The sequence below is a fragment of the Primulina eburnea genome, chromosome 17 (assembly GCF_022965805.1).
Source record: "Primulina eburnea isolate SZY01 chromosome 17, ASM2296580v1, whole genome shotgun sequence".
In the NCBI taxonomy this organism is placed as follows: Eukaryota; Viridiplantae; Streptophyta; class Magnoliopsida; order Lamiales; family Gesneriaceae; genus Primulina; species Primulina eburnea.
Window position 1 is genome coordinate 2326681 of NC_133117.1, and position 13070 is coordinate 2339750.

Here is a 13070-nt window from a genome sequence, read left to right on the forward strand (position 1 = left end):
TTATCAGACATTCTTAATCATAATTAAAATTAAAAAAAATAAACATCTAAATTATAAAACTAATTTATTATTTTAAAATAAAAAACATATTTTTCAAAATAAAAAATTTAAAAATAAATAGATGCGATTAATTGTGTTTAAGCATACTTAATTAAACGTCTTAATTACGCTTAATTCGATCAAACTACAGTTTAACTGCTTCTTTCCGCTTTTCTCCGAAACATGGCGTTTTTGTCGAGCTTCAAGCTTAAGCGGACCTTTTAGAACACTGATATTTTCTCGTGATTTTCTTCATGTATTTTCGAGATTTTGATACGACACTCTTTCGTTTTAGTAAATCTCGACCAAATACTAAAAAAACAAACCATCGGAGGACCACTGTACCGGCCCGTCATGGAGTCGCGTTCATCAGTTGTACGTGCCTGGTATCATTTAGGAATGGGAAGACGATTGTTAAATACACTTTGTGGCAAATACATTTATGAGTCCTCTCAGATACGTAGTGTGACGAGTTTCTATTTTATTTTATATAAATAAAATATTACATAGAGATTTGCATCGTAAACAAGTACAAATGTAGTGTTAGACCAATTAATATTGGAAAATTATTTCGTGTAGGCTCGTTCAATAAAAGTTAAAATTGGTCGGATAATTGAAATCTAATTTTCGAGTAGAAAATTTTAGAATATTAATTTGTTAAATCTTATTTACGGTGAATGAAAAATTAATTTTCGAAGATAGCTCATTAAAGACTTGACTGATGATTTCGGTTGGGAATAAATCTAGCAAGCGGACTATGTCAATTTATAGTAAATGGATGATGAGTCCAAATATCGATCTCACAGAGACTAATATTTAATTACTAAAAAATTTATAACTTAATTTAAACTAGATAAAATAAATAAAAAGATGATATGTGAATTATTAATATAAGCTATTAAATAAAATAATTACAATTAAAAACGACGAATTCAACGATCAAAGAGGGGTTTAACTTCAAATAAAGAACTAAGACGCACAACGGTACCAAACTCTATTATGTTGAAATAGTTAAAATTCAATCAATTATTTAATTCTTGACAATCACGATGAAATCCTCAATTTTATTTATTAAACGATTCCTCGAGTTAATAAACATATTTAAATCTAACAGCCCAATTATTTCTAATTGAATTTAATTATATCTCAATGTATTAAATCTTTGTGGGATTTCAGTTTTCACTTAAAACCACACACTGAAACCGAATACTATTTCTAGTCAGTTTAACCATGTGTTGATGACGTCTTTGTTGCTATATTTAATCAATCATCTTCTGATTTGTGATTAATCAACAAACATGTAAATAGTTGATCAGACTATTAACAAGAAATATTAAACCAACACCAATCAATAATTAAAATCAAGAAAAATTATAAATTGAAAATAAACCAATTGTCAAATAAAGTATTGTTCGGTTCAATCGTGGTCTTAGTCTAAAGAAATTTATTTCATAAATTCAAAAGAAAAGTGAAAACTCAGATTTAATTTCATAAAAGAAAACAAAATAAAGAAGGAATAAGAGGAGTTCTCAGTGATTTTTGGTGTGTGTTGAGGAATTCCTCATACTTCTGCCTTTTATCTTCCACCGTGTAGATGTCTTATGTGCAGTCTTTTGTCGTCTTCATTGTAGCCTTCTATTTTTCCGTTTTGCATTTCCGTCTTCTTTTATCCTTCTCTGTTGTTCACTTCCTCCTTCTGTTTTATCTTCTACTCTTTCTTTTTCTCTCACGCCTCTCTCTTCTCCTATCTTCTCTCACCTCCTCTGTTCTGCTCCCTTTCGCGCTGCTTTTTCTTTTTACTCTTTTTTGCTCCTCCCTTCTTGCTGCTCACATACTATGTCTTTTACAATTATTCATGGGCTTAATCCTCTAACTCCTTGAAATTCATCTCATTTTTAAATATTGTAGATAAGATCGTAGAGATTTTATTTTTCAGTTTTGAGGCTTCCTCTCTATCATATCTGCATAGATTTTCTTCCAAAACTTCAATATTCTCACGATAATAAAATATAAGAATACTTTATTTCCTTTCTTTTGGTATTTTGTTTTTTTTGAAGTTTTGTAAATCATCTTATCTGCCAAATTAGGTATTTTTCATATTTTATTCAAATCTACGAATATTATAAAATTAATTCAGATAAGCACATAATTAGAGATAATAATTACAAATAAGCAAAAATATTATAAAATAGTATCCCTAAAATCTATATATGATTTGGGCTTATCAAGACTCAACAAGAAAAAGTATGGAAATTCATCATGGAGGGTCATAACCCTTCTATGTAATGTCATGTTGTGGCCATAATCAAAGGACTTAAAAATTTCCATCATTTATAAATAGAACTCTCAAATTTTGCAGAATGATTTTTTTTAGACATCAGTCACATCACTAAGAGCATATTGCATAAAAAAAAACTACCAAATTTATATTATTTAACCTTTTTGTGTATAGCCTTGAAAGCAATTCAAAAAGTATCTAGAAGTTCGTCCGATTTTATGAGTTGGAATGCTCGTATCACAAAACGAAAGTCTTTTACTTGGGAGACGACTGTTGTGTTCCATAAGCACTGCATGTAGAGAAAATTCGTCTTAAAGAGTTAGAGTTGACATATAGTATCGACTTACATTTTGTTCGTGCCTTGTTCTAGTGCTTGTTGTGAGATAACCTACAACAACTTCTCAACAATTTCAGATTTGCAACTCTCAAATACCCAACAATCTTGAGAAATTTTTACTGTGCATTCTGAAACGAGTTCTTCATCCTCTGCCCTTTTTTTAGTGAATGTTCGAGTGACATATGGTGAGAAACCCGAGAAGTTTGCAGGTACGACTTCAAAACACGGCAACAAAATATGATATTTTCTCACCGCCATGAATCTGGTAAGGTTTTTGCATGAGAGGGATTCAACGATAACCAAGAAAAAAACTGACGACAGGATAACAACTTATGAGGTTTAGGGAAATGATGATTATTGATGCCACAATTATATCCTCAACTTTTTGAATAACATGTTATACGACATGTATAGTTAAATAAAAACTATTAGAGAATTATGGATATTATGATTAAATGTTTATTACTTCACCAAACATTATAGATACAAAAAATTATAGATATTAGTCAAAACACAACTTTATTTTCTTATACTTGTAGCAGCATGAGTGCACTACTGGTTTGCTAATGGGTTGTGCTGTTAGACCCATCAGTCTAAGGAGGTGTGTGTCCATCTGTTGGTGTTGTCTCATATCCCTCATTGACCGGTCTTATCATTTCTCTACCATCGGTCATGTCCACAACAGAGATAGTATTATCTATTAAGATCTTGCGTCACTCTTCATAGACCACTTAGTTAACAAGACCAAGCAGCGCAACATCAGCAGCTTGACTAGAGGTGAGTACGGTACGGTATATCGTACCGAACTACGGTAAAATATATCGTACCGAAAATATCGGTATGGAATTTTTTCCATACCGATACCGAAAATTCGGTATACCGCACATTCGGTATGAAAAATGTTCATACCGGTACCATACCGACACCGAAAATTTTGTCGGTATACCGAACTTAAAGTTTTAAAAAAATAATAATAAAAAAATATTTTCGGTATATACCAAAATACCAAAAAAATATATTCTGTACCGATATATCTTAGAGACCAGTCTTACCATTTCCTTACCGTCGGTCATGTCTCCAGCAGAGTATTACCCGGATCTGACGTCACTCTTGTATGGTCCACCTAGTCAACCTGATTAAGCGGCGCAACATCAACAGCTTGATACACGAGAACTTCTCAAGAGGCCACACATTCCAATAATACTCTCATTCATACATACTTAACCCAAATGGAGACCCTTGAAAAATTAATAAAATCCGAAAATGAGGATTTGGATAAATTCTCTAGAGTTTTAAATTGTGAACTCCAAATATGCTATTGCACAAGTTCAAGAGTTACAGTAGATATACATTACATGATTTGAATGCCAAGAGTATGCAAATAAATGAACTCTTCCAAGTTTCTACGATAATTGAGAAGCTTCCATTGTCATGAAACGATTTCAAAAATTATGTCAAATATAAATGAAAAGATATGGAACATGAGGACTTGAATGTTAGACTGTAGATTGAGGAGGATAATCGCAAACAGTCTGAACCAAACAAAAAAATACTTAATCAGGCAAGTGCAAATTTGGTGGAACGAAATGTTAGTAAAAGAATAGAAGTATCTTTAGCAAGGACAAAATCCAAAACAATATCAAAATTTTCGAAAGGAACTGCTACAACTATCGACATCCAAAATCACCTGGCATATGACTATCGACATCCAAATAAAGTCAAATGAGATCAAGTTAACTTGACTGTTGAATCTTCTGTTCCAAAATCGAACCGATTTGAAATATATCTGTTAAATCAGTTAACCAATTATATAAAATAAAAATCGAAATGGAACCAATTTAACCGATATTTTCAACGAGTCCAAGTGCAACGCGCATAATAAACGCGTGACAGACAAACTTTTTTTTAGGGTTTTAAGTGTTGAGGCTTCAGCTCCGTCTCCTTTCAGGGTGAAACAAACCCCCTGTCATCGCCTCTCGAATCACGCGCACAGATTCCTCAATCCCATAGAAAAAATTGCTGATAATACGAAGGAGAAAGGAAAAAGGAGGGGTTTTGATCGAGGTTTCACACCTATTATGGCGATTGTGATGCATTCGGAGGCGGCGCTCGACCCGGAGCCGTGTTCTTCTGCGGCGGTGCTTGATCGGAGAATCGAGTTCCATCTGGCGAGGAAGACGTATAATGGTTTCAGCAATAATTGCAGTTTTGGGTTTAATCTGGTGACTTTGAATCCAAATTCAGAGCACGATAAGGTGTCTGAGTTGGCGGTGAAACGCGAAATGCCGAAGGTTTCGGAGAATTTGGGATTGGATCCGGAGCTTAGTTTGGGGATTACTTTCCGCAGAATTGTGAGATGTTTCATGACATCGCTTCAATATAATGCACTTTATTTGAATGCGTTTTGTTGTGTACTTGCTGTCTATGCTCCAAAGTTCTGAACTTTGTGATCATATTATATCATAGGTCTACTTCTGTGTGTTTGTGTGTGCTTGAATCTACCTATCTGTTATTTTTGTTGATTTTTTTTAAATGAGATACTCTGATTTCATTTCCTTTTTCGTCTTTTTTCTATTTTTCATTATAGTTCGACCTTCTAAAGTTAGGATCTGCGGACTGCGAGAGTTGTAACAAGGAAAGGAATAACTGAATTTTTTTTATCAGTGGATTGATTGTTAAGCTTAAAAAATACGTTCAATTTCAACTTTTTTATTTGGTGACATGTTTATCCATCGCTTAATGAGCCCATGTAATTTGATTTTCCATCTGTTGGCAACAGTCATTGATTCAATTTATTGATATGGGTTTGCCAAACGAATGCAGATCATATATAATCTATGGATTGTTTAAATAATTTATCGTTTCCTTGTTATAAAGGTGGTGAAAGTGTACCTTCGGGATGTTGCAAATTCTTTTTCTGTAACAAACTGCATGAATATAGGCCTTATACTATTAATTTCAGGGTGCTGGATTACGCAATCTTGGAAATACTTGTTTCCTTAACTCGGTTTTGCAATGTTTGACTTATACCGAGCCCTTAGCTGCTTATCTACAGAGTGGGAGGCATCAATATTCTTGTGAGTCTCTCCCTCTTTACGAATTTGTTGTTGCCCTACATTCAGAAATAAAAACGAGTTTTAAACTCGCCTAATTAAGTTTTCTGTAACCTTCATTTTATATTATGTTCTGTCTACATTGGCTGAACTCGGTCACTTTCTCATTCTGGAAAATTTTTGAGGCTCTTCATTCTGATTTTACTTTCATGGTCTATATGAAGGTCGCACTGCTGGATTTTGTGCTCTATGTGCAATACAGAAACATGTAAGCCGTGCTTTACAATCAACTGGGAGAATATTAGAGCCTAAAGATCTTGTTTCCAACTTGCGCTGTATCCTATTGAAGATGCGTTCATTTTTTATAATAGGAAGATAATGGGTCTCTTGTTGATTTGAACTTAAAGCGGATCATTTTAATCTTAGATTGATCATTGAAGTTTTGTTTTTTTGATTGTTTCTTTTTTTTTTCTTTCTCATTTTAAATGATATGCTGCATTTTTGAGCTCTCCTAATTTTCTTGATTTTTGTTACATGGTTGGCTGATCTTTTAGCATTTTTTGACTATATAGAAATGTTATTTCTTTAAAGCTTGGTTAGTACATTCCTTGTCTTTATCATATCATTTATTTTTCTTGATATCTGTGAGTGACCTTTGCCGAGTGACTAAGATCATGAAACAACCGTACTTTAATTTTATCACCAAATATTTTTCTTCCTCAAAATATTTGAAGAAACTCATCATAAATCTCTACATTGTTACGATGTTGTCTATTTAGTTTCCAGGTTGGGCTTCTAGCTTCTTTGAACCTTCGATTTTGTTGTTAAGGTTTGAACCCTTTATTGAGATATTAGGTATATCCCGTAGCTTTCGCAATGCTAGACAAGAGGATGCACATGAGTATATGGTGAATTTACTAGAATCCATGCACAAATGCTGCTTACCATCTGGAGTGCCTAGTGAATCACATACTGCTTACGAGAAAAGTTTAGTCCACAAGATATTTGGTGGTCGCCTTAGAAGTCAGGTAATTTGTGGCTTTTATAAATGTATAGGTGTCAGAAAATGTTTATGGAGGTTTTTCCTCCACATTTCACAGCCAATTTAAGAAAAATGGCTAAACACCATATTTAATTTTTTTTTGAGAAAATAACAACTTGTAATTTCCATGGTCAAGTGTAATTTATTTGCTTCATACTTTGCATGGTACCTTACATGCTGCCATTCGATTATTTCTAGGGATGTCAATGGGGCGGGGGCGGCATTTCCATCCCCGTTACCGAATTCCATCCTTACCCCCATTCCCGTTTTTTTGAACCCGGAACCCGAAACTGCGGTGATCAACTTCCCATCCCCGCACCCATCCTAGTTTCAAAAATATGAACGTGGCAAGATGAGGGCGGGTTCAGGATTTTCTCAAACCAAAACTTATTATTATTAATGATAATATTAATATTAATATCAATATTAATGATAATAATATTATTAATATTTTAAAAAATAATTTTATTATTATATTATTAATACTAATAATAATATTATTTTATTATTGATATTATTTTCGGGATGGTATTGGGAATGGGGATAGTAATCCTATTATTAATATTTTATAAATAATAATAAAATTATATTATTAATACTAATAATAATATTATTTTATTGTTGATATAATTTTCGGGGCAGGATTGGGAATGAGGATTGTAATTCCATACCCGCCTCGAACTACTTAAATTCTCCGAACCCGAACCCGAACCCGAGAAAATCGGGGATCCCCGTCCTCGTATCAGGTTTTCCCCACGGGGACCCAAACCCTACGGAAAGTTGCCATCCCTAATTATCTCCCAATATAAGGGTCCTTTTTTGTCTTTATTTTGTGGCGTTAACTGTTGTGTCATTCTTCTAGGTGAAATGCATGCAGTGTTTCTTTTGCTCCAATAAGTTTGATCCATTCTTGGATTTGAGTTTGGAAATTGCAAAAGCAGATTCATTGCACAAGGCACTTGCTCATTTTACAGCTAAAGAGTTTTTGGATGGAGGTGCTAGGCAGTACCAATGTCAGGACTGCAAACAGAAAGTTAAAGCTCTTAAGCAGCTAACAATTCACAAGGCACCTCATGTGCTTACCATTCACTTGAAGCGATTTGGTTCGCATATACAAGGGCAGAAAATTGATAAGAAAATTTCTTTTAGCCCCAACTTGGACTTGAAACCATTTGTAACTGGTCCTGATGTAAGTCCTACCCATGAATATTTTTTTATTGTTATGCTTTTACATTTATATACATCTATCAAATCTATGCTCATATCATTCCTATGAAGCTCATTTAAGCATAAATTCTTCTTCCTCTTTTCTCCTTTCGAACCAGCTCTGTAATTAAACCATCGTTTTCTTTTTTTTTTGGGGGGGGTGGGGGTGGGGGTGTGGTGGTTAATTTATAGTAAAGTAAATGATACCCAGTCCTTTGAACTCAACACGGTACTGGATTTCTTATGAAACTATATGAAGCACATTCATCTTTGATTAAATTTATTATTATTTTTACTTGCTTTGATTGTGTAGTGATACCTGACGAGTTTACCCTGAAGTTCATTGTCTGCAATTAACATAGTACTTTCTCTTTGATTTTGTCTCAATTACTGAATCTGGGAATGGTAACGATTAAATGGAATCTCTGGAATGCAATAAATGTGATATTTTGGTATACTTGGTTTTTGCCGATGTTGGCTAACTTCGATTCAAATGCTGGAATATATATATGAAAGACAGTTATAGTTATTAATTATATACAAGTCTTAGTTTTAAGCAACATTTAAGAAAACTTGTATGCTTGCCATTCCTGACATCTATGTCCTGCTTTGTTCATTCTTTTGGCTTTATGATTCACATTTCGATGTCTTTTAATACTTGTCCATTTTGAATTTTACAGGATGAGGATCTCAGTTACACTCTCTATGGTGTTCTTGTTCATGCTGGTTGGAGCACTCATTCTGGACATTACTACTGCTTTGTTCGCACTTCAAGTGGCATGTGGTATTCTCTAGATGACAATCAGGTATGAAGTAACAGTGTTTTACAAACAACCAACATATTTGAATGCATGATTTTCTTGGTAATTCGTGTTCTGATTTGCTATTTCAGTTAAAATGGTTTTATCTTTTATTTTTTATATAATCATCTGTATGTGAATCAAGTTCATATGCCAGTCCTTATAATTTGTATTTATTGTGATTTTTTTAATAGGTTGTCCAAGTTAATGAGAGGAAGGTTCTTGAACAAAAGGCCTACATGTTGTTTTATGTTCGTGATAGGAAAAATTGTAGTACAAAGAAACCAGTTGCTGTAGTCCAGAAAGAAAATAAGGCAGCCATGAATGCCATTGAAAATGTAGTGAATTTTAATATTAACCAGCAGTTGATGGGAAAGATACCAAATGGTTCAATTGATAAGAGGTCGGATGGTTCTATTCCTGTTGCTTTATCCGATAGAGGGACACGTACCGTCACTTCACTGAAGGAGCCTCCTAAAAGAATATCTTTTCAGAATGTAAATTGCTCTATGGGTGTTGATCATGTGTCCCAACGGAGGGATGCTCAATTAGAACCTTCATCATCAGTGCCTCCAGTAAAAGATTCAGTGGACTGTTGTGCTGCCAATTGCAATTCTTCTGGCAGTCGAGCAATGTTAGGTTCAACCTGTGAGGTCTCTTATTGTAATCGCAGTTTTGGTGATGCTCCCAAAATTATTGGCAGCCAAAAGGGTGTCAGTGCTGTGCAAGATTTGAATGCATCTGCTATGCAGTTGCCAAACTGCAATCTGTCGAAGGATTCGGTTAACAAGAAAGAACCTAGTGAATTTGTGCCCATGCCACCAAGGTGCTACAAGGACACTCCCAACGAAAATCATGGTAAAACAGCTGACCAGCCAGAGAACAGCAGTGTTGGTGTATCATCTGGAGATGTTTGCAGCATTGCAGCCACAAATCTGATAATGGTAATTACTTGCAGCCTGACACGGCTTTTTTTTTTTCACCTGACTTAATGAACATTCCGTTTTTCCCTTTTTCTCAGCAATTGCTGTATGTCACTAACCCTTACTTGATTATTTCTTTAAGTGCGATAGCACAGTTATGGCCCCAAGAACAATTGAGGAAGCATCAAATAAAAAGGGCTACTCAAATTTTGCAAAGCGAAGCAGAATTGAAGAGGCTCAGGTACCTCTCATCTTGGTGCGCGGCATCGACGATAATGCATTTGTTGACATCTGAAGCTTTAATCCTCTCCCTTCTCCCTCTCCAACGTGTTATGCCATGTTTCTAATTGTTAGTTTCTAGGTGCAAGGTTCACCTGGGAATGTTGGTAATCCAACCTCGTTAGAAACTCATGGAGGCGTACAAAAGGGGACTGATTACCAATCCAAGTTTTCGTTGCATTTACCTGCCACCTCAGAGAGCTTGCCAAATGGTATATCAAATAACAAAGTACCCCGACTCAAAGTTAAAGGGAAGCTTTTTAAGTGTCAGGTTTCCAGAATGTCGCTGAGTTTTAACATGATATTCGGAGTGGCCTTTGCCCTGCAGAAGCAGAAGCAGAGGCAGAGGCGAAGAAAATATCACTCTCTGCAATACAAGAATCCCAATTTGAAACAGTTGTTGAGGAAAATTGACTCACCATCGGATCTTGTGCAATCTAATTCTGACAAATCATTACTTCTACCCGATGATCATGATACTCACTCTGAAAGAGAGAGAGCTGATTACCGCTCAAATGATGGAGATAAAAACTCAAATGTACAAAACATTAGTTGTAACGGTAATGTTATCGGTGATGTTAATGATGATGGATGCGGTGAGAAAGTTGGTCAGAATGGTGCCATGCATGCAACCGTAAATCCGCCACAATTAAGGAAGGCTGCTGTTCAAGGACCTGATAATTCAGAGAAAGAAAGAAGGGCATCAAGACAGAATGGTATTGCAATGACAATGCTCGAAGAGACAACTGGTAAAATTCCTTTACAAATTCGCATTTGATATTCTTTCCTAATCTATCCATCGACAGGAAAATCATAATTTATTTATTTACCTTTGATTGTGTGAGTTTCAGTTGCCCGGTGGGATGGCATCAATGTTTTTCTTCCAGAAAATATGAAACCAAAATCGGAGCCTTCTCAGATTGGTTACATTGGGGATGAATGGTGAGTCCCAACTGGTTCTGATGCCCTGTGCTGAATAAACATATGGGTCAAGAATCATCTTATTTGAAATTGAATTTTGAGCTTATTTTTTATGCAAACATGATATCCTTCTGTTTCCTGATCTGCAAAAGCTATTTTGCCTAATACTTTTGATAAGAGATTAAATTTTTAGATCTGTTTCCGACGATGAGACAATTAGGTGAGCATTCGGGGTTCACACTCAAGTTATCGCGAAAGGTTTATGGTAGTTTTGTTAAAATATTATAGTTGTCTCTGAAGCAGGATCACATCCAGGGTTTTGTCCAATCAATGGATAAAATCGTGACATTTTTTGGTTTTTCTACCTTTTTTTTACTTCAGTTATTGGCTGTGAACAATATGTCAGTCCACTAGAAGTTTATGATTTGAAAGGTATATGCATCTGGAGTATGACAAAATCATGAACTTTATTTTTCCAATACTTGTGGTCAACAGGGATGAGGAATATGACCGGGGGAAGAGGAAGAAGATACGGGGCCCCAAGATTAGCTTTGATGAACCGAATTTATTCCAAGAAATTGCAACAAGAAATGCAAAACTAAAGAGAGCGAAGCTGCACCCATCTAACTCCGGAAACCAGCCATTTAGGATATGATGGACCAGTGTCAACATAGAGCGCTTTTCGAGCGAGAGAACCTTGTTCTTTCTTACATCAATCTGCCGCAAGTTTGTTGTTTTTGGGGGTAGTTACACTGCCCAGAACTAAATTTAACAATTATAATGGCAATTTTTTGTTGTATTTGCCTCATTTTGAGCAGAGGTTGAGAAATGCACTATCCAATAACTTTCTTGTTTGGTCCCTTTATGAAATTATGAATGACCATAAACCATCTAATCTATGTGCTTTTGTCTTGTATTCCTCGTATAGCAAATATTTCGGTTCTCGAAGATATTTTTGTTGAGGTTGTATTTAATTGGGAAAATTAGCTCTGATTCTCGTTGAGAGAGTGTGTGCGATCTTTTAAATAAGTATAGATTACGAATTTTCTAAAAATAGATTTAGCTTTTTTTCCACTTTTTTTTTTTAAGAGTAACGTTATATATTCATTTAAAATTAAAAAAATAACAAATTTGAACATATAAAAGCTGGAATACAATTAACGAGGATGAAATTAATTAATTTGATGAGCAAATTTGCACGTCGAAATTTATATTATTGCCTTTGTCTAGTTGTCTTCACTACAAAACAATCATTTCGTCCAAAGTTTCCCACATGCTTTGGGAGTTGGGGTGAACGTTTGAGTGGAAAAAATGTTTAGTAAATTTAAATTACATACCATTTATTTATTTTAAATTTTATTGAAATTTAGCAAACAAATGTAATCATTTTAATTCAACAGAAATTGAACAGAAAAATCTATTTAGCATAATTATAACTTAGAAACAACCAAATCTTGTATTCACATTTTCTAATTTTTTTAGAATTAATAAAAATGTTGATCTATCCTCATCTATATTGTTGAATGTATATATATTTAAATAATATATATATATATATATATATATAATTTTAATCATCATTAATAAAAACTATTTTTTAGAAAATAGCTACCTCAGTTAAGATATCTGTTTAGGACCTTTTTCATATCTAAATTTTATTTTTTAGAAAAAAATAACTTAATAAAACTTCCATGAATATAGAACCAAGTATAAAAGTTAAAGGGAGAATGCCCATGAAATGAAAATGTATATGAACATCTTCGAGATGACATTTGTTCTGAAAATATTTTATCTGTGAATTAAATCAATTTTATTTTTGACATAAAAAATAATATTTTTCAATAAATGATCTAAATAAACTATCTATTACACAATAGATGTACATGATATTAAAACTATATATATATATATATATATATATATATATATATATATATAAAATATTTTGATATGTTGCATACCTATCGTGTACACCTATTTGAGCATCGATGAGGTGTCACTCATCCATTGGATGCGTAATTTTTCTATATTTCATCATATCCAATGGGTGAGTGACACATCATCAGTGCTCACATAAGTGTGCACGGTAGGTGTGCAGCATATCAAAACTATATATATATATATATATATATATATATATATATATATATATATATATATATATATATATATATATATATATATATATTCCA

General features: G+C 33.8%; 1 protein-coding gene across 1 annotated transcript; it reads left to right on the forward strand.

The window, feature by feature from the left end:
* Positions 1-4556: 4556 nt before the first annotated feature.
* Positions 4557-11726, forward strand: LOC140817674 (uncharacterized). Its single transcript, XM_073177383.1, has 11 exons — positions 4557-5005; positions 5617-5731; positions 5932-6042; positions 6563-6735; positions 7612-7938; positions 8636-8761; positions 8950-9699; positions 9821-9919; positions 10040-10706; positions 10809-10899; positions 11374-11726. The coding sequence occupies exons 1-11, from the start codon at positions 4733-4735 to the stop codon at positions 11531-11533; spliced, it is 2892 nt and encodes a 963-aa protein (XP_073033484.1). The 5' UTR covers positions 4557-4732; the 3' UTR covers positions 11534-11726.
* Positions 11727-13070: the final 1344 nt, after the last annotated feature.

Excerpts from the sequence above, each read along its gene's own strand:
- LOC140817674 (XM_073177383.1), top strand. The coding sequence starts at position 4,733 with ATGGCGATTGTGATGCATTCGGAGGCGGCGCTCGACCCGGAGCCGTGT. Across the intron at positions 7,939-8,635 it reads CATTTGTAACTGGTCCTGAT|GATGAGGATCTCAGTTACAC; the intron begins GTAAGTCCTACC and ends TGAATTTTACAG. Across the intron at positions 9,920-10,039 it reads GCAGAATTGAAGAGGCTCAG|GTGCAAGGTTCACCTGGGAA; the intron begins GTACCTCTCATC and ends GTTAGTTTCTAG.